This window comes from Ptychodera flava, chromosome 18 (assembly GCF_041260155.1).
Source record: "Ptychodera flava strain L36383 chromosome 18, AS_Pfla_20210202, whole genome shotgun sequence".
NCBI lineage: Eukaryota > Metazoa > Hemichordata > Enteropneusta > Ptychoderidae > Ptychodera > Ptychodera flava.
In genome coordinates this window covers 27,545,881-27,568,425 of record NC_091945.1, presented here as the reverse complement: position 1 = coordinate 27,568,425, position 22,545 = coordinate 27,545,881, and the positions used below count along the sequence as shown (strand labels likewise).

General features: G+C 40.4%; 1 protein-coding gene across 2 annotated transcripts in view; it reads right to left on the bottom strand.

The window, feature by feature from the left end:
* LOC139117290 (atrial natriuretic peptide receptor 1-like) overlaps window positions 1-18,946 on the bottom strand; it is a 77,996-nt gene extending 59,050 nt beyond the window's left edge. The window contains exon 1 of one of the 2 annotated variants that reach the window (XM_070680262.1): window positions 18,165-18,946. In XM_070680262.1, coding sequence (XP_070536363.1) covers window positions 18,165-18,846 — 682 coding nt within the window. In that variant the 5' untranslated portion in view covers window positions 18,847-18,946. The remainder of the gene's footprint in view (window positions 1-18,164) is intronic. The other variant, XM_070680261.1, reaches the window with a different exon arrangement.
* Window positions 18,947-22,545: the final 3,599 nt, after the last annotated feature.

The window sequence follows — 22,545 nt, the reverse complement described above, 5'->3', positions numbered from 1 at the left end:
TTCCTTTTGTATTTTTGTACCCGCTGCATTGCCGAGTCTTCCCCGTTCGTGTAATTTTGCAAAGTACTGAGGTAGGAAGTCTGCAGCAACAATTTGCATGTGATTGCTTTCCGCCTAGGAGACGCTACCAAACCCTCGAACGCTGCTTAACTCGACAGATTTTAGAATAAGCCATGATGAGTGTATCAAAGGATGCCGTCATTACAAGCATGGCGGGAGTGAATCGAACCCTTTTTTGCAGTTCAAATAATCGAACACGTGCTATTTTTCCTGTATTCTTTTCATCACTATGAACGAGTAACTTGGAGACTTCCTTTAGCGCTTACTGAGGATAAACCACCCCTGCGTGAGGGAATCAATTTTATAGCTCACATACCTGTGGTTATAATTTGTTATGGCTTCAGGTAATCTCTGTACGCGGTGTAAAGTACGTTCGCCCGACTGAAGTTATGCGCCATATTTGAATACAGGGCTCGCAGGCAATATGAAGGACACGTCAGATTATATTTTTTTCACAAATTGATCTCTATGATTACGGCAAATACGCAATGCCACACAGATTCATGTAACTGTTGTGTGTGCAAAGACAAAACAACATCCTGATAGTGATGACACCCCCAGTCTTCCTAACGTGTCATTTGACTTATCGTTTTTCAAGCAAATAACCTGCAATTTTTAACGACATTACATACTAGGCAAAATCTCAAAAACAACTTCAAATATTTCAGGTTTTTGTCTAGACGTGGACGGTCAGACATATGGAAAACGTGGAAATCCCAGTCCTAGACACCGAGAAAGCCAATAAGCTTAATCGTTAATCATCGTCCAATGCACTAACAAACGGAGGGTCAGTAAACTCGCTTTGTGCTTTTCATCGGCGCATCTGGATATATATTGACGATAGGTAAAGGTCATAGCAAGCCATACTTGTCAATACACGGTGGCATGGTGTTTACACAGTGAGCCACGCATTTTTTACTTCCCTCTTTTAGATAATCAAATCTATGAAATTCATTCTCGGATACCCATTGTACCTTAGCAAAATCGTACTTAACTTCTGTTCCCTCAAATTATTGCAAATTAGGCTGTTCACAAGAATATCTTTTTAGTTACCGCTTTGCTTCCACCATGAGCTCTGCTATTTCAATCTGGCATCTTCGCTATGCGTCAGACGTAGTTTTTTGGAGATGAAAATGTTTACTCTTAGAAGCAGAATAACGACACAAACATTATGAGGCAGTTGCACATAAACTTTTGCAAGACATCTTCTACGACTTGCAAAATCAAAAAATCAAACAACGAAGGACATCATACGAAACAAGACTCCAGGTATCTTGCTATGTGGTGGTGCCCGATCGAAGCTGCTTTAAGGGAACAGTCGTTAGAACTGCGCCTGTGCGAGTTTCTTGTTTACAGACAATGTATTTCATGCACAATATCTAGATGCACCTCATCATCATAGCTGCAACATTTAAATTACACGATGTAGATTATGAAAGACATGTTTTAACTTTCATCAATCACAATCGTACTAGGGTACAGTGTTTACATTGGTCGTATGGGTCCCATACTACCCTTGAGCGCAGTTCCTACGACTGTATTCCTTTAAGGGCCACATGACTTAATTGTTTTATAATCATTAAAACAATTGTCTATTCAGCATTTGGTGAACCCTTAGGGAGTTTATATTTGCTAATCAAAACAAGCCGGTATAGCCCTGCTCCTAACATGTTTTCATTATTACTAAGCTAATCTTTTATCATCATCAAGGGCCCAACTTGATCTGCTAGGATATTGGTACACTTCAAGGCAATATATATATATATATATATATATATATATATATATATATATATATATATATATATATATATATAGTAGATGAATAAAATTGCACACGTCTACTGATCTGCTTGTATATTTTCTGTTTATTCTGTTGGTAATTTTGATACAACGTTTCGTCCTAAAAGTAGGACTTCATCAGGTTGAAGATGTCTACAAGGGAGAATACAGACAAATACAGAACAGTGTAAGGATAGTGTTGATCCTAATTAAATGCTAAACGGACTTTACAGGCTGAGTAAATTAGAAACTTACAAAGGATATAGAATATGACAATTCTTACCGTTTATGTGTGGCGCAGATGGAAAGTGGCAAGTCAAAATTGGCGGTAATGGTTATTTATAGTGCCTGTCCGAGGGCGCTGTGAGCAATTGTTATTTAAATTACTTTTAGCTAAGAATGTTGAGGCCGTTTGGTGACAATGTACCCAGTTTTGAAATCCAGATGGATTCTATTTTCTTGCGAAGCGTGTCATCTTGTTTATTTATTTTGATAATCCCTATTATTGAAACGTCGTGAATGGTGTGTTGATTTTCGTTGAAATGAATCTGCGCCACACATAAACGGTAAGAATTGTCATATTCTATATCCTTTGTAAGTTTCTAATTTACTCAGCCTGTAAAGTCCATTTAGCATTTAATTAGGATCAACACTATCCTTACACTGTTCTGTATTTGTCTGTATTCTCCCTTGTAGACATCTTCAACCTGATGAAGTCCTACTTTTAGGACGAAACGTTGTATCAAAATTACCAACAGAATAAACAGAAAATATACAAGCAGATCAGTAGACGTGTGCAATTTTTTGCTCACGTGTGAACACGTGAGCATATGTCGCAGCGATGTCTGTCTGTCTGTCTGTCTGTCTGTCTGTGTGTCTGTCTGTCTGTGGGTCCATTTTCTCAAAAACGGCTGAACGTATTTCAGTCAAATTTGGTAGACATCTTCAGAATTCAAATGGCTAGAACTGAAAAGGTTTTGGTGGGCGTGGCTTGGATATTAATGAAGTTATGAAAGTTTTAATTTTTCTGTTACGCCGCGTATGACAAGTGAAAACAATCGACTGTTTGAGGGCGCTGTGAAAAGTGCTTGTCCAGGTTGGCTACAGCTGGATGGCTCTGGTTTCAACCACGGTCCCTCCGTGTTTCAACCTCGTATTGAACATTAAAAATATGATATTTTATTACTCATTCAACTCACTATTCAAGATAAAATATCGTTTAGCAAATTAGCTTTATCCTTGGTAATTGATTGTTTCCCTCGCTGCTCGATCGCCAGAAATGAGTACATACGTTCTTAGCCCTGCGTACGATGCTGTGTGTTCCGCTACAGCTAATAGCCCCGCTCACCACAGCCCTGCAAAGACCCGTACGTAGAGTTGGTGACTTCAAATCCATTTTTGGACTTGACGTAAAAAGCCAAATTACTGCCGAAATTCAGCGTTCTTGGGCCCAAGTCGTATCCCTGCCTACCTCAGCTACTCGATCGCTTCCAAAAATGCCAGTCTTTTATTCTTTTTTCGTAAATAACCGTCGATGTCGGCAACTCTTTCGCTAGCCCTGCGTACGTACGCAGTGTACGCTGTGCATTCCCTGTGTGCGTTCCTAACACACAGCATCGTACGCAGGGCTAATACGTTCTCTACCTAGCCTCATGGCATGGAAGTGCTGATGAATAATAACTTTGGGTCAAAGGTATTGAAGTGTCCAATCAGGTTCGTGCACAGAGTCCAAGGCCATGACCTACTTCATGTACTTCTGCACTGTTTTGATTTTGCTTCGCCAAGAAACGTATTCGTCATTGTCCATAGAAGTATGTTTGCTCTCCTTTGAGGTTGTTTGTGAAACAAATTCCGGGATAGGCCTTGGAATGCATACGATCGGCATCGCGGCAGTGCATGTTGCTAGCCCTACGAGTATGGCGAGAGTGTCCCGCTTTGGCTACGCCGCCTCCCACCTCCGGTAGGCGGCGTAGCCCCCGGCGTAGCCAAAGCCGGACACTGTCGCCATACTCGTAGGGCTATGCATGTAGCGTACCATGCTTGTGTAACTGCCGAGCTCAACGTGCATTCACGGTTGATACTCGTGTACAATCATGATGTGTTCAATTCTGATGAAGATTCATAAGTCTTATTTTTGCAGTCTTTTTTCCGTACGATAATCCCGACAATACGTGTTACTGTTAGACGAGGTGGCCATTTTATGATAAGTTTCAATACTGCACAGCTACATAGCGTCTCTATCGTGTGATCGAGGTACAGCGTTGTTGAACGGGATACAGAAACTCTGCAGAGGGAGAAACGATCGTTGACATGAACAGTCAATGTACTTCAGCACGTAGTCCGCAGATAGCGGATCGAGAAAATAAACGTGTCCCAGTAAATAACGGAATATTTATGTACATTAACTCGATATTAATCAAATTTCCAGCTCATCGCAAAAAAATGTATTGCAAAGATTAATTTGTCACTGACAAATACTGCACTGTATGGAAAAAACAGTCTGTAGAATAGTTCAACTTCATTACCCGAGACAAACACTTGTGTTGTCAATTTTGATTTCATTTCATAAACTTCATACTTCATCGAGTATCGTGTATTTCAGCCTTTGTGAAGCCATTTTATTGATATTTTCAATTTTTGTCTTGGCTTTGTTGTGGAACATGTTGAATCGTCTCCGTGGACATGTAGGCAAAAGTGTGACGGGGTCGAAGTGACTTGGGTACCTGGGGCCGACCAAAACCAGTGTGAATTACTGGGGTCAAAGCGGACAGCGGCCGGGATGACGTGTTCCCCAAGCGAGCTACCTTCAGAAGTCTGTTTCATCGCAAAAAACGTCAACTTTTAAAACCCGTCATTTATTTACTGATGTTATTCTCAGCATCACAAACATATACGCCTCTGCTATGTATCACAGCAAATAGTTTTATTTGAGCGCCCCGTAAATGGGATCCTCGTTTTTTTGCGAACCCGGAAGTGTGTCTTGCTCAATGCATTTCCTACCCATAGCGAGGGAAACTGCCAGCGTTCCCATGCTCCCATGCACCCTTTTTCAATGCCAGTGCAACGCCATCTGTGCAAAATTTGTGGTGGTATGCTCCCGTGTTATGGAAAACCTCTCTTATTCTAACAATGACGTAGTTGACTTTGGACTTCGATTTCGTAAATGTGATGTCCATGCAGTGAGTTTGGGTTGGCGCGCTTATAATGCAATCTTCGCCCGCCTGCGGTCCGATATCCCGCATTTATTAGCGATATTTATCTGTTTTGACTTGACTAAAGTTGGCAAAACTTGCTATGTACATTAAAGATACTATGATACAAGATTATTGAAAGTCATTTGACATTTTTTTCAGCCAATTCCCAATATGCATATTTAATGAACCTTCCAAATTAGGGATATATACTGGCATTTACTTGATAAAATTTGGCGAAACATGCTGTGTACATTGATCATTATACCAGGTTATAACAGTATTGAAAGTCATTTTGCATTTTCATGTCAGCTAATTCATAATTTGCATAAATAGCTAACAAGCTTTCACGGTTTGGCATATAGAGCTTGAAGGACTTGACCAAAGGTAATTACACATGCTATATTGTGATACAATGACAGTACTCAAAGAAATTAATTATTTTTATTTCAGCTAATTACATATTTGAATACTTAATGACCTTTAGAATTGATCTGTGGTGAAATTCATTGTGTTGATCATAACACTTTAAATGTAGCAAAGCATGTAGCAAAGGTTCAAACTTGCACATAAATGCAATATATAATGAAACACGTGAGCATTTTCAGTTCATATCTGGTATTCATCTACTATTACCAAACCACGCTACGAACAACACTGGGAACTATCTGTACATCTCAAGTATACGTATATATATATATATATATATATATATATATATATATATATATATATATATATATACACGAATCGTCTCCATGTAACCGTCACAGAGTAATATTTTACTGTTTGAAAATGATAGATGAGAATCGGATTTGCAAAACTTTAATCCTATAGGATGTCTGAGAAAAAAATCCGTATAAAGGATCCAATGTGAGCACTTTAAAATCAACGATTCCTTGGCTGATATACAGAACAATAACGCTGTGCGGTTCCATGTAAGTACGTCACAGATATGACGCAGTTTCGTTATCACGTAGCGCGCAAATGTCGGCCTATACTTTCGGCTTTTTTTGTATTCTCAACTGCGCAAAAACCACAATGGCTCTCTGACAGAAGTAATGTGACGCTGATAGACTAACCATGCTGTCGCTTTCGGCAAAAAAATGAAGTAAATCTCATAGAATTTTCATCAATTCATGACAAGAGATGAAATAAAACGCTTTTTTTTATGTGAAAGAAGATGTGCCCAGAAACACAAATAAACGAAGCTGGGGCTAATCTATCAGTTTTCGTATTTTGATTGTTTTCACTGGCGACTACAGACTGCATGATACGACATTTGTAAAAGAGGATAACATATCCCTAGACTCTTTCAAAGAACCAACATTTAGCTGAAACGATGGGTGATAGCAAAAGTTGTAGTTTCTTATTCTGATTGTCCAAAGATTTTAATAAAAACGAACCCTATACGGAGATAGGAGTACAGTTAAACGTGAATGGAGAACATTTTATCAGAATATTTTTAAGGATACCGAGTAATAAGTAATCGTAATCCATTTGAAATCGTTACCATAACGGTGATGCAGACTTGGAGTGACTCGAAAAGATTTTGCGACTCCGGTCCTTCTTCAAGAAAGGGTTGTCAGAGTCTTGAGAAAGTCTTACAACGAAGGAAGAGGTCGTTGATTCTGAGTGGGTTTCACCGACTTTTACATAATAGCCTCTTCATTCATCCAATACTTTTCATATTGATAGTAAAATGCACCGAAGACGACGAAGGCAAAGCAAGGCTACGGTGAAGATCAACAGCCATGTCGAAACCTTTCAGCCAAGCTTTACAAACCGTTTTTCGAAGATGAAGATGAAATTTTATTTATTTTGATATTGTTTCCCTGCTCTTTGCTACCTTTGAACTCGGACGTTGGACTGAAAGGAAAAAGTATTGCAAGATCTACTTGTGCATCAGTCTCGTAGTAGCACATGCAAAAAGAGTTCCACATATTGTTGTTGAAAACTGAATCGCATAATGGCAAATATATATACATATATATATATATATATATATATATATATATATATATATATATATATATATATATATATTATATAGTGTTTGCGTTTGTGTAGCCAAGTAGATGTGTATAGATAGATAGATAGATAGATAGATAGATAGATAGATAGATAGATAGATAGATAGATAGATAGATAGATAGATAGATAGATAGATAGATAGATAGATAATAGATAGATAGATGGTTTGGCATATGTATTCGTATCTTAATCATCTTAGTGAAAACGTAGTACCATACACTTCTGATCTATTTTGCCTTTATAGGCAAAATTCCTGTTTATATTTTACGCTCAAAACAGATGGAAATGGTTAACGGGAAATAACGTAACGGTTTCAAGGGCCATGGAAAAGCTAAAAAAATATTTGGTTGCATGAAAAGAACTTTTAAAAGATAATTAACATTACTCTAACTAGTAGTTTTCACTGTCATTCATAATCTGTGAAATTAAATCTGAAAAAAGTTCTCTCTCTCTCTCTCTCTCTCTCTCTCTCTCTCTCTCTCTCTCTCTCTCTCTCTCTCTCTCTCTCTCTCTCTTAAAAGTCTGAAGCATTCTTCATGCGGAAACAAGGTTGACAATTCCCGAATTATACCTATAAAAAGTAGTCCAGAGAATCGGTGAAAGGCTGATTCTCAAATTTCTCTCCTGACAAATTAATGGCAATGCCTGCTACCCGAGGGAATGTAAAACACAGAAAATCATACAACAAAGATGCCTAAGCCTCTAATAGGAGGGGATCCTGAGGTGGTATCGGGTTTACCTGACACTTATGATATCTACGTGCCGTATGTGCACGTTTCGGTAGCTATACCGAGTCATCCATCCCAATTTCAACTCCGAGGCAGAAGAAACGAAAACAGACACCCGGATAATGTCTTCATGAGAATCTGGTATGAACTATTTTCAATCAGTACACAGGGAACAACCAATTAGCCGCTTTCGAGGACTCGTTACCAGAGGTGTTCTACGTGTAAAGATACTTTTTTTCAATATATTCCGAACAAAATAAACTTTGGAGGCGGCGGAAAGCTGTTGGCAACTTTCCTCCCTCCACGATTAGCAAGGCTCCTCCCACTCACAAGTTCCCCTGTTTATCCACTTTCCAACTGGTAAATTCCCCCGCCTATCCCTCTCCCCTTTAAAAAAAACTTTCTTCTGCCTTTTCACCGAATAGATATTTTGCTAATCCAGTCACAATGCTACTCTCTGTGAGACACTTACATAATATTTAAATGATGTTTGCACCAAACTTTCGGATAAAAAGTTTGCCTTCCTGCACTCGGTAAACCGCGCTCCTCGCTGAAGAAGTTTCAAAACCTGCCGGCGACAACAACTTCCTGTACGTACTCTATTCTACGTCCGCCGAATCTGCTTGAAAGTTGTCGGCTGGCAAAAGAAGAAACCTTCCCTTGTACGCTGGATGCGGAGGACATTGCCCGCTCATCGCAGAACCTCTTGCAAAACTTTTGACGCGTACATTTTTGTGTTAGCTATCCCTGGATATTGCTATATCGTTTTATTGAAAAGTGTTTTGTCCTTAACAGATGGCATTTGACGAAATTCAGTCGAAAATTGATCTCGCAATTCAAATAAGAATGAGCCTCCAGACCAGGATATGCCAATTGGCTTGCAAGGGACGCGATTTCAGGGTTCGACAATTAGATTTAGGAGGGGTGATGTGAGTCAAATATAAATCTGCAGAACAAATATTACAAAAACAGAATAAAAGTTGCACTTATGTACTTTGAAAAAGAATCCACATGAAGATTGGCCGAAAACCATGTTTAGGGGAGGTGTGTGAATGCCACGAAAATCCGAAAGGTAAAAAGTTCGAACTTGAAAAAAAATGCATGTCGCATGTCGACATTCTGGCTATCCTCTATTCTGGTCTAAAGGTCCATCCCTTACTAAGATGGACTGCGTAACAGACATGCGCACAATGGTTTGCCTGCAGGGTTTAGATGGGAAAGAAGTTTGTTCTTATCGGTTTTCTTCGGCGATGGTGATGTTGAAACGCACGATACGCCACGTGATCTTGGTAATAACCATACCATTCACTGAGGTAGCACTCGCTTAAAGTTCCTATGAAATCAGATCTATGGTACGGGCCTAGTACATGGAATGTCTCAAAACGGAAGAAAAGGCTCGGCTTGTCATAAGGCGACTTAAAACGATACAAAAGACTCGAATTGATTTAAATTTTGCTCACGCCCCTTGCCATCACAACTGGCGTATTTGTATAGCCTACAAGGCAGTCAATTATTTTGAAAGCTTGTATGTTCGGCATTTGTTTTCGAGGCCAGGGTAGCGTATTTTTTTTTCCATTACCCATGGCTTTACCAGCTATGAATACATTATTGCACAAGTAATTGGGTTTTGTGCGGCTAATGCAGAGTTGGGTTAAAACATGTATAACTGCGTGATTTTTTTCTGTTCAGCGAACGTCATTTAATCCATTTATTATCGTTGATGATGGTAGTGACGATGATGATATGGTGGTGGTGGTAGTGGTGGTGGTGGTGGTGGTTTTGGTGGTGGTGGTGGTGGTGGTTTTGGTGGTGGTGGTAGTGGTTGTGGTTTTGGTGGTGGTGGTGGTAGTGGTAGTGGTTTTGGTTTTGTCAGTGGTGGTGGTTGTTTTGTGGTGGTGGTGGTGGTGGTAGTGGTTGTGGTTTTGGTGGTTTGGTGGTGGTGGTTTGGTGGTGGTGGTAGTGGTTTTGGTTTTGGTGATGGTGGTGGTGGTGGTGGTGGTGGTGGTGGTGGTGGTGGTTAACGTTGCACTTTGTTTTTGTCGGTGATGTTGTTATTGAAGATCTTGTCGGTGTACATTACTTGTCTCTAAGCTTTCTCAGTTTGTCTCGATACACGACTCCGTCTTAAAACTGAACAAAACACCCTGTTTTCGAATAATTTTATCTTCTTTAATCTTCTGTTTGAATGTTACCCGCCCATTCTGTTCAAACTGCTACCCTATTTAAACAACCCTGCAGCAACCAACCTCCTTCCTAACTAGGAACATAAAGATTTCCTCCCCGTAATAAAAACGCTGAGTCACTGTGGTGCTGTTGAGAGCCTTGCGTCAAAAGAAAAAAAAAGGATCATGTAAACAAAAGGATGACAGCTAATTTGAATAAAGTTGCGCAAAGCAAACGTCGAGGTTGTCAGCATCTGCTACAACAGGACTTTGTATTCTAGGGAAAAGGGAATAGGATGCAGTCGAGTTTTCAAAAATCAGTTACATACTAAAGCATTTCTGTGTGTAAAGCGGGAAAGTAAAACAAGGAGAGCATCGTTTACTGAGATCAAAAAATTGTTTTAGAAGAGTGTGAGTCGGTCGGGGATTATGTCAAAGAGAAGATTGATGTGAACTAGCAATCGTAAGTGTAGCGTTGGAATTAATATCCACTCGCGGTGAATGTTTGATTTACTTGTCGTGAGAAATGAAAAATTATTGATTGCACGGGGAATAGTAAATGCCTACAGTATTTATCAGATTGGGAGAACAGAAACGTAATGATTTTAAATCCTTCATCAAAGTGACCCAACGTGATGTGGCCATCTCAACATTCTTCTCCGATCGCCAACTTTGTAGCGAGCACGGCATCACGTGTTTAAGTGAGCATAATAAATGGCACGAGAAGGGCCTTCCGTTTTATCACCACATCTGGCAAGAAATTCCTGGTTCTTCACTAGTGGAATTTTTTGGCTTGCCCTCTCACTCCAGACCGTAATTCACTGCCTAAGTAACGGCGTCGGTCGCTTCCTCCGTCGTATCAGTAGCTTATTCACGCGACCTGATGGTCTGCAGCAGCCCCGCAGCGGACACTCCGATGGTTATCTTAGCCGACTCAGCAGATATACAGGAATCTAATATTTGAATTTTCATGATTCCACAGGGCGATAAGTGGCGTATAAGTTTGCAGTTTGCGTCGATTATCAACGTCTTCCTAGACGTTCCGCGGAGTTCTCAGCGTATTTACATTAATATTACTACTCTTACATCATTAAGTTTAAAATGTAATTGTATGATTTCTACAGACCAGTTGCTTAAAGTTTCACATTGCCCGTTTCCTAGGGAACTTCAGAGTACAGAAAATTGATTGTGTTTGCCACACTGTTCTGATCATAATTATGCAAAGCATGGTGGTACCACAGACAGTAGAATAGCTTCCCCTCTACTGTCTATGGTGGTTCACATAGATTAAACTCGTGCCAAAAGGGAAATTACACTTGATTTTCTTGTACATCCGATATCTATCTATCTATCTATCTATCTATCTATCTATCTATCTATCTATCTATCTATCTATCTATCTATCTATCTATCTATCTATCTATCTATCTATCTATCTATCTATCTATCTATCTATCTATCTATCTATCTATCTATCTATCTGTCTGTCTATCTGTCTGTCTGTCTATCTATCTATCTATCTATCTATCTATCTATCTATCTATCTATCTATCTATCTATCTGTCTGCCTGTCTATCTATCTATCTGTCTATCTATCTAACTAATCTAACTATCTATCTATCTATCTAACTATCTATCTATCTATCTATCTATCTATCTATCTGTCTATCTATCTATCTATCTAATACTACCTATCTAGCTATCTATCTATCTATCTATCTATCTACTTACATATCTCTTTATCTATCTATCTGTCTATCTATCAACTATATATCAAACTTCTATCTATCTGACAAGGAGATGTTTGCATTAGCTCTCCGAGCTAAGAATCTTAGCTATTCTAAAACAACAATGGAAAGCCAATCTTACGGACAAACCAAAATTAAGAACATACCGATGCTTTAAGACTATATTTGAAGCAGAAAAATATTTATCATTTAACTGTAACTGGAGACTGAGCAATACAAATGTTTGCTAGTTTGCGATGCCCTGTACTTCCACTAGCTATAGAAGAAGGAAGACACAGAAACATTGATTCATCAGCCTGATTGTGTAATTTTTGTAAACAAGGTGACGTCGATGAAGAATATCATTTTCTTTCATGTGCCCACTGTATGATGATTTACGGAAAATATCTACCTATCACAATAATTCAAGAACCAAATTTCTGTAGATTCCGGTCAGTAATGAATACGACAAATATGAAATTAACTTTGAAGATCTTTTATTTTGTGTACAATGTCCTTAGACTCAGAAAAGAATTTATCTGTTTATCTTAACTGCAACAGTCTATATGATTTAAAAGTGTTTTTTTCTGTTTGCAGAAATGATTAACAAACTAAAGACATTTATCTTTGTATTTACATTTTTGTCATCTAACGATCAGTGTACCCCCTTTACACATGGGCCGCAAAGCAAATAAATATGCACAATGTATTTGCATGAATCAATCCATCTATCTATCGAGCTATCTATCTTTGTACGTGGTGTTTGTTGTTACGTATTTATTCAACGCTTTAGCTACAGTCTTCCGCTCCACAGTCTATGCTTTAACTGTTATGATGATCGAATTTTCATGAGTGCGATTACATTCAATTACGTCGCTGGCTCCAGGTCAACGTATAGTCTCTCACTGCGCATTAAGCAATCGCATAACACTATTTCAAGTCGCGATATCGAAAACCAATGCTGACGTCGCTGTTTACCGCTGTTGCCGCCGCTAGCAATTTCTTTTAGAGTACCATTATCATTTTGATTATGTTCAGTAGTGCAATGCGTTTACACGGGACAAAATACTAGTCTAGGGTTATTATATCAAAAGTCAATGTCCCCCGCTGTATAATCAGAAAACGGCAGTGTAGCAACATTCTTAAATGATTATCTCGTGTCAACTATCTCCGTCCCTCCCTGCCTATTATATCTGTGTATTATTACTGTGTTTGATTGAAGTCGTATCCTACAAATATTTTCATTCAAAATGCAGCTCCCTGTTGTACTGCAACACTATTATTGTACTGTCTACTGCAGGCGTGTGACTGCATCGTTTTTGTGGGTGTTTTGACTGCAACGAATACCAGGACTTCTAAGCGACGTAAAATCAAAGCAACTCTGTCGTCCAGACATCACGTTGACCCCCCTGGGAAAGTCACAGAATCGGCACTTTTAATATATATTCCGCCACATGAATGTTCCACGCGCCGCGACACAAAGTAGCCCGGGGCGAGGTGACAGAGTGCCCGCTACTAGTTCATGGTCACCGCGCAGAATCAAATTTGTGAAAATTCGACACTAGAAAGAAAACCTCAGCGTTTCCAAGATTCAGCGTAATAGGCAACTTGGTTCAGCGTTAAGACCACGCACTTCGAGAGTTCTTTCTCACAGATTGCTGTAGCGATACAGAATGACTTTGTAGATTGTAAACTCTAATATAAATTGGCAAAATAATTTGGTTTTTTCTGTAGCCTGGAGACAACAACGTAGATTTATTTTCTTCATGTTTGTGGCGTCACTAATTTAGTTAGCCGTTGGGCATCTCTCCACTCCAATTATTAATTTGAAACGCACCCTGACCTATATACGAACATGAAGCTATGATTTTTCTTTCTTTTCTTTTCTCTGTCTGTCTGTCTGTCTGTCTGTCTGTCTGTCTGTCTCTCTCTCTCTCTCTCTCTCTCTCTCTATCTATCTATCTATCTATCTATCTATCTATCTCTATCTCTCTCTCTGTTATTGATTACTCCTTGGCAGTACAGGAGTCGCCTCGAAGGAGGAGGAGATCAAGCAAATTTCTACACTGGGAGGGCAATTATCATGGGTTTGGACTTATTGTTGTCGCGGATATTTTTGTTAATTCAAAGGCGCACGTTTCAATGATGATGTGAAGGGTTCCAAACTGAACGATAATAGAAAATCAAAAATCGTTAAATCAAATCAGTTTTCTTGGAACAGCGATTGGAGCTAGTTCGACACAATGACGTTCTGAGTCATATAAGCTTATCTGGCGTCACCGCTGACATATCATTTTCGCGCTTAAACATAAAAAGACTCGGTAAAACAAAGTAGTCAGGGCATTAGTAAATGTACATTCCGTTTACTTTTTATCACCGTGCAATTATCAGAAAAATTTAAATTGTGTTTACAAAACACTTTGTAGTCGCATCCAAAAATAGACACGCCTAGTACATTTAACAGCAAATGCCGTGAGAGAATTTCCCTTGTGTCAATCTGGAGGCATTCTCTCATCGTCTTCCATTACATAAGATGGATGCCGTAAATGTTCTCTTTATCTGGTGATCAACGGTAACGAACGAGCGAAGAGTAGAGAGATTTGTGAAGGGTGTCACCTGACCTAGAATTGAACGATTTAAGGCGCTGTCCTAACACGACAAGCTCGGAGCAAGCCCGCCTTTTTGTATTGTGTTCAGAATTAACGAAATGTACGATACTGTACTTTTAAAGTTTAGAAATTGCTCTTGCTTTGGGCTAGTTATAACTTTAACGGTGATTTTCCCCCGTGGTGTCCAAACTTTAATTATTGAAATTGTATCTTACGGCGCTCGGCGAACACCTGTAAGAATAGTTCACGAGGTGGGACAAGGTACGATGCAATACTTTATACCACTCGCTGGGCAATGCAGTGTTTTAATTACAGTGAAATGTCACTCATAGATTGCCTCCATCGATATCGGTTGCAGTCACCGTACTTCCAGAGAAGCCGTGGGGAGCCTGATGCCTGCCCCGTCAGGATGTGCCCTAAACCTTGAAGACTCGGACTCCGTGCCAGTATGTTCAATTCAACGGTATTTTCGCCAGTATACAAAATGAACTCCCATACATAAGCGTCGAAGTTAAAATGGCGAGGTTCAGGGGTTACTAACACATTCAATCAATCTTCATTGCGTGAAAGAGCCTTCAATAAGAACACAAGAAATGTAAAAAAAATATTACGACTACATTTGCCGTGTGGTATTTTCCCCTTGACCTCCATATTTTCTCACGGCGTAACTCTAAATTCAAAGATGGCGCCGACATCCCCAAGATGTTGGACGATAAACGTTAATTTCCAGCTATATAATTTAGGCGCGAAAGTATCTAACATCACTACAGTGAGAATTACTTAATGTATGTTTGACACATTCACCGCATACTCTTCTAGCATTTAGCTTATTTAATCTGCTTCTCGTACTCCAGCAGCTGACTGTCTCAGCGGGTTTGCAATCACAAAAAAACACGATTAGTCGGTACATCTTAAGTGCACTTCGGAAAGTGCTAGAGCCTTTAAAAAGTTCCAGGTTATGCGCTCGAGTAGCCGCGGAATGATGTCGTTGATTTTCAACCTTGGGGTCTTCTCTCACTGGAACGTTCATCTGTCGTCGCTGACGATTAAAAAGCACTAAGAATCAGTGCGTACACTTGTCATTGACCGATCTGAGATCCCTTAATATCTTGTTCTAGCCATCACATCAGTGTTGTTATTGTACGTGTTTAACGCGCCAATTTGGCAATCGAAAAACACAATTAGGAAGAATTGTGTGTTGAAGGTCTTCGTTCTCGCGCGCCACTGACAGTATTTTCAAAGGCGCTGATGGAGAATCCGTTTTGGCGTTGAATGAAATGCTATGAATAGTTTATTTTCCTTATCTTGTACTGTCTATTCTCGTTCTGGCATGAAATGTTTGCCTTACGCTTGACAGTTGTTTCCGCTTTCAGTCTACCCACTGTTTTGATGTCGCGTATTTGGGGAGGGCCGTCAATTTGTTTGGAGGTCTGTCATCTCGAGCTGCCAAATCCCTGGTGCATTTTATCAGGGAAGCTGTCTCCTTGGCTATCAGTATGGGGCATCTCGCGATAATTGTATCGATGGCGGTTCGACAACCTTCCAGATAACATCAGAAGCTAAAGACGTTCGCCCACTGAACGGTATAAACATCAGCACGATAGCGGCACTTGCAGATGTTTTTCTCTCGAACTTGCATGACAGTGGATGAGAATAACATCGCGGCGCACTATATATCGCATTATTTTACATTGCAAACTGTAACAAAAACACCGAACTGCCAATGCTGATCCGTTTAATGCTGCTCATGAAGTTTCTGTAGATGGGCTAGTATTATCGTCAGAGAAACGAGAACAACACACGACATGTATTTTACGCACACTAAAGAAATAAATGAAATTTTGCTGATGTACAAACAACGAGGTACATTCTCAATTTTATTCCATTAGAAAATCAAAAACGGTTCCATAAAATCAATATTCTGTTCGAACCGTAACTCTATCGACAAGAATAACAGCGAAAAACAAAGTACTCGCGTTTTTCCTCAATAACAAAATTCATAATTTTCACTAAACCGCACGCGTCATGTGATGAATGCGTTTACCAAGCAACACAATTGGACCGCGGAACCTTTTTTATTCATCGATTGATGCACAGTCGTCGTTATATCAATTTACAGCAAACGATAAATTGATGATGGACATACTGTCATCAAAAAAATACCTGATACAATATCCGTGCATAGTAATGAAGCAGCCCACGTTCGAACTCAGTTTTGAAGGAAATTGAAATTGGCTCTTTATGAAAGCCTCCGAGTATGCTTTGTGACAAACTTGCTGACGTTGGCAACCAGGCAGACACACAGATAGAAAGGCAGACAGACAAACTGACAGACCAGACACAGACACACACGGATACACACAGGCCGACACCACAGAACGACAGTTCAGATAGAAACCATACACAGACATACTGCCAGACAATTGACAGACACACGGACACACAGACCGACTCACTGAACGACACATACACAGACACCCAGACAGCTGAACAGAAACACAGCATTAAATGAACGAACAGTGAGACAGAAAAGAATTGGAAAATCAAAACTGTATGTGTCAGAAGAAAATAACGACAACTAGACACAAAGAGGGACAGACACATGCAGAGAATCATCCAGACAGAAGCAGGTGAAATCATCCAGAGAATACCATAGATGTCAGATGAGTCGCAAGATTACAGTACATGATGTTTTGACAGTTGTGTTTTAAATATCTTCATGCTTGCTTGCACATGTGCAGTACTCAGAATATCTCAGCGGTTAAAAACTCCGATATGGGACGATAAAACTATGATGGATGTCGGAAACACATCGTACGGGTGAAATTCGCGGTGCATACCGTTAGAGAACGCATTAGCCACGATCTGGTCCGCGTGGGAATGTGTTCAGAGATAATTCGTATCGCGCGGCTTGTTAAAATATTTTAATTGACGATTTGCCAAATAAACCTCACGACCTGAATGAACTTTTGATGCCACATAATCTAAAGCTTAAGGGAAAAAAACGCTTCGTTGCAATTTCCGCGGTTTCTGTGGAGCGATAGTACTTTAAACAGACAACGGCACGGCTCGGAATCGTTGAGACATTCAATGAAGTATACCCAGTACAAGCTTAGCATACAAAGTATTCAGGCTATGTTGTCTTTTTTTTTTTTTTTTTTTTGTTGGAGTGTACTTTCTTGAGAGATATAATAGTCAAAGGCTTACGCGATACACACTGTAGCGTGTCAAGCCATGCTGGATATCGTGTACGTTAGTCGGACGTTACATGGGGAAAGCAAGCGTGCAGCTTGACGTTTGAGACCCAAAATGTCGTCCGGTGGATCGAGTTATCGCACCAGATGACGACAAAGGTCACGGCGGGCTAGATCTTAAAAACAAAAATGACAAGCCAGACGAATTGAATTATGAACAGTGATGACAGGAAGGTCAAGTAAATTAGGACCAAGCACGGGCAGTTGCCATAAAAATGTGAATGATCGAGGGAGTATGCAACGCACAATGGCAGTTGTTAATAAACTTACAACCATCGAAACTGGAACGGTTTTCGGTTTCAGGTCTTTTCTGACGATAACAAGTTGCAAATTACATGGCTTGCGAAGCCCGTTCGTCTTTTATCGGTATTCACGATCATGCATGCATATGTGTGTTCAGTTATTCTTGTATCGTATTTCCGTACTTCAGCATAGTAGACTGTGGCTATAGGCCTATATATTGCACAGCCAAAAAAAGAATTCGATTAAAAAGGAATATAATATGTCAGCGACGGAAGAGGGCATTATATCTCCTATATGAGGTGCTCGTTCGGTGTCCAGTGCAGTGTTCTGAGTGTGGAAGTTGAACAAATTTTTGGCGGGAAAAATTTACTTACCACGACAAGTTTCTTTCGCTTCCTCCAGTGCTTGATAACCAGTTTTCGCGTCATCGATGCGGCCGTTGTCCCTTGTCGAGTAAAAAACATGGAACTCGGGCACTTCGATATCGCTCGCAAGAAAATTTTTTCTCATGGTTTCAGCGGTGAGCTCCCAAAAGTGTTCGGACGACGAGATGATCGCTACACGGCTCCATCCGAAATGACGAAAGATCTGCACCAAGAAACCGGCCGTTCTGGTTAGCGGCCCGACCGTCCGGGCGAAAGTTGGATATATAGCTTTATTGGATAGGGCACTGCTTGCACAACCCCACGACACCATCGGTGTGTCCCATTGCGCCGCTAGCTGTGCCCCTGGCTCGCACAGGATGCTACATCCGGGTCCTATGAAGGCATCAATGGGATTTTTGTCATATTGAAGATTCCATAAATCAACTAGTTGAGAAAGGCCGGTTCCGACTTCACATTTGTCGTCCCGCCAGCTCAAAGTCAAATTGTGTCCGCCCTCACGAATGGCAGAGAAACGGTCGTCTTCGTTGACGGAGTCCACAGCTACTGACGCAGCGCCGGCAGCGTGTTTTCCGACCGGCCAGAAACCGTCCCACGGAAGAAGCAAGCCGAGGTGGATCTCTCTCCCAACCGTCAGTCGGAAACAAAAACACAGCAACCAGAAAATCCGCATCGTTGTTTACACATACACATGGCTTACTCGTAGTATTAGGAAAGACGGCAGACGGCTTGTGCTTTATATGCAATATCAAGAGAACCTCACTGAGTCTGCGCAGTGCGGAAGGGTCATTGGATCGAAAGTGGTGTTCGCGTTCTCTGAGTGATCTCTGATATCAGTACAAATAGTCATCTAAGTTCTACATCGGTGCTATCTTACTTGAGGACCACGAAAGAAAGGGTATTACAGCAGTGAGCGCGACCTTTCTGCAGATCGTGAGCAGGCCAGTGTCTCCAGCAATCAAATACACTCCAGTACTAAGGAAGATACGCAGTACTCGAAACTCGACAGCGACACAGACTGCTTTTTCGGCACCGCTCACGAATAAATCAGCAGCGTGGAAGTAGTTTTAAGAGTCGCCCGCGCGTCGCCAACAATCAACTATCAGCCACGGTACGCCCTTTCAGTTTAAGGATATAAAAAAACTCGGCAGGTGTCATTTTAAAGTGGGGTGTCTTAATTACACTTCACTTCGATGAGGATAAACTTATTTACGTGCACATCATTGCATGGAAAAAATGCAAAGGACGCATCATGATAGTGTGTTGTTACAAACAACATCAAGACGAGTCAAAGAATAGGAAATAAAATCTCGTCCTTTTTGAGAAGAGAAAATCCTTGATCAATCCTATGTGTTTAGGTTGGCAAACTAATCATCAATTCTCTGAGATATTCAATGTTCGAACGAGTTTGTTCACAATGTGTGTTTTCGATTTATTTGCACATTTCGGTCACGTAGATAGTCCGACTTGCTTATCAAGGGAGCGATATTCTAGCGCACTATATGCGATTATGTCTTTGTCGTGTGCCGCTTTTGGGCAATCAAAGGAAGAGCTGAATTATTATTTCGCTGCGGAGTTTTACTGTCGTGCCTGCTGAGCTGAAGTACAACTCACGTCTTTTGTGATAGATTTTGATGCCATATCATAAACGGCAAGGGGCTTAGAGCGAGATCTTTGCACTGCTAAAGCAAGAACGGACGAGCGGAAACAGTTATACTAGAGTTAAACTGAGCGCAAGCGGAAACATGCGCACCAGAACCGCGTTATTGATGACAACGGTAAATATTATGATGATTTTTATTAATACCCTGACAGTTCATTCGAGACATTTCAAAGACATTTGATATTTATTCGCTAGTTTGTGCGCGATGATTGTCTGTAATAACACGTATTGAAAATCGCCCTTACTACACAGAATAAACAATTATTGAATCCCTGAGCGTCAAGAAAGAAAAAAAGCGAACAAAATTGAAAAGTCTGAGCCGATTGAAATGAGAGCCAGCAGGAAATCAGAAAATGTCAATTAAGTTTGACAGTAACGTGCAATTCAGAAGAACAAACCACTTTATTTCGTGGGGAGGTTAGGTGTTACTATGTGTGACAGGTTTACCATTTTACGGGCCAACTGGTAGACCTTGGAAGCTTGTGAACAGAACCCTGGCTGCTAGCACTGTTTGAAGGCTATGTAAAGTAAGGTCGAAAATTGTGGTTGCATTTTTATCTCTAAGCTATGCAATATGCATATCTTAACTGCATGGGATCGACTCTTGCAATACCTACTGCTTAATGGTCGGTCCGTTGCATGACGACAGGGTAACGGCCGTCATGAAGTTTCCATAAGCGTACAGACGGCCATTGTTAAAACGGTCCGAGAGGTTATCAAAATAAGCAACAAGTCTGAGACCGAGTAGTGAACTTCGTCCAATGTAAATGAGTATCGGGAACACAAATCGAACTTTTCGCGCGCCAAGTGGGCCACACATTTTCGATATGCTATTTACGCGGCAGAGATAAGCAACGCAATTATTAGGGTTATCGCAAGACCGTGGACGTGACAAGCATTTCAAAATTCGATTACAAAGCAGACAGTAGGCACTGTCCGTGATTATGGCAAATGCCAGTCTTAGCACGAAAAGCGTTAATAAAAGCAAACACGATACAGGTCAATGGCTTGGGTTTGCCTTGAATGTCGTAGATACATCAACTGTCTAATGCACTCGATGTCTTACCGTCACATGCTGTCTGTACCGTACGTAAGTGCAAAAAAGTAAATTACCCTTTTTCAATAATGCTATCAATCCCTTGGCCTCGAATTTAGCCATATATTTGGATTGTGGCCTTCAAAGAGCATAGATCGACTTACTATAATCAGATTTTGCATAAAGATGAAGATTGCACGATTCTTTGTCCGTGTTGTTGAGTTGCTTATCACGAAATCTCGCCATTGGCTTAGGCAGTGTTGTATATGGTCGCTGTGCATGCATTAACTAGACCAAGGCCAATAAACTTTCTATCGCAATTTGTGATTTGAGAATGAGATAAAGCAATGAGACGCGATGACAACCTTCATTTAAATCGAATAATAACATTCCTTTTGTGATGCGATTCCCCGGCAGATGCTACAAAGATTACTGTCGTGTTTCAAATATTCAGAGAGTATGAGTCGCGTGTTCACAGAATTGGATTTATTTCAACATATTACGCATTATTCATTTTCTAGAGGTCACTGTCACTGTCGGATACTCTAAGTGCCATATGTTTATCACAAAAGCAACGTATTCTGTAATACAAGAGGAATTTCACGCGCGTGTTAAATAATTAATTAATATGCACGACGCAAATGCCATATGCATATTATTACAGCGCAAAGTGAACAGACCCTAGTATTACTCAGGTATCGTCCACTCTGCCGTTTAGCTGTGTTCGTTACAGTTGCTCACGTCGAATTGTGTTCGAATTCCCTGGCAAGCATACATAAATTCGTCGGTACCTTCAGTTTTGCCTTTTCACTACAAACAAAACTATGGAAAACGAAGATGCTGATGACATTTCCTTGCTCGTGACCTCTGTATACCTTTCTAAGTGCGAGACGTCAACAACCATTCAGGGGTATGATCTCATCTGGGGAACCACAAACGGAGTAAAATACCGCAACAAAACAAAGACGCACTGAACCACTAGAACTGTCTCATCGTGTATGCCTACAAATGTCATGGTCGCTACGATAATTTTCGTGATCTTAGTAATCAGAGTTGACTTAAGCAGCTACTGTCTCTGATGCCAGCAACCAAAGATTTGTAATCGACGACGTTAGTTTTTCAACTTTTTTTTTTGCCATGCGGTATCTTTTCACTCGCCAGCGAGCATGCCATGTTAATCACTTTCCATTGGGACACAGACAATGATCTATAATTTTAATCAAAATCAAGTTCATGAAGGACCGTATAAGCTAGCTACGTTCACAGAAAGGTAGTAATATTTATTTTTCATTGATGCCAAATGAGGTCACCTGGACGATTCTAATGAGGGCACTTGGGATGAATTTGCTTTAAGAGTGGCACAGAAAACTGCCTAAGTATACAGACACAACAATAATGCTAACTAAATGTCAGAAATTGGAACTTTACCCTGTAATCGTAGGATTGCATATTAAAGGACCAGCAGCTGTAACTTTTGATGATTTTTTATCATATTTTTGTACTTAACGTCAACTACAATAATTGCTTTTTCTGCCCCCCCCCCCCCCGAAGCACGTAGAAACACCTCACATTTAGATTGTCAACACAGCGCCGATTCGAGTGAAATGTAGTTATTGTTTACGTTTGAATTCTCGTCCGGAACTAGAATTCACCCAACAATAGTAATGCAGGTA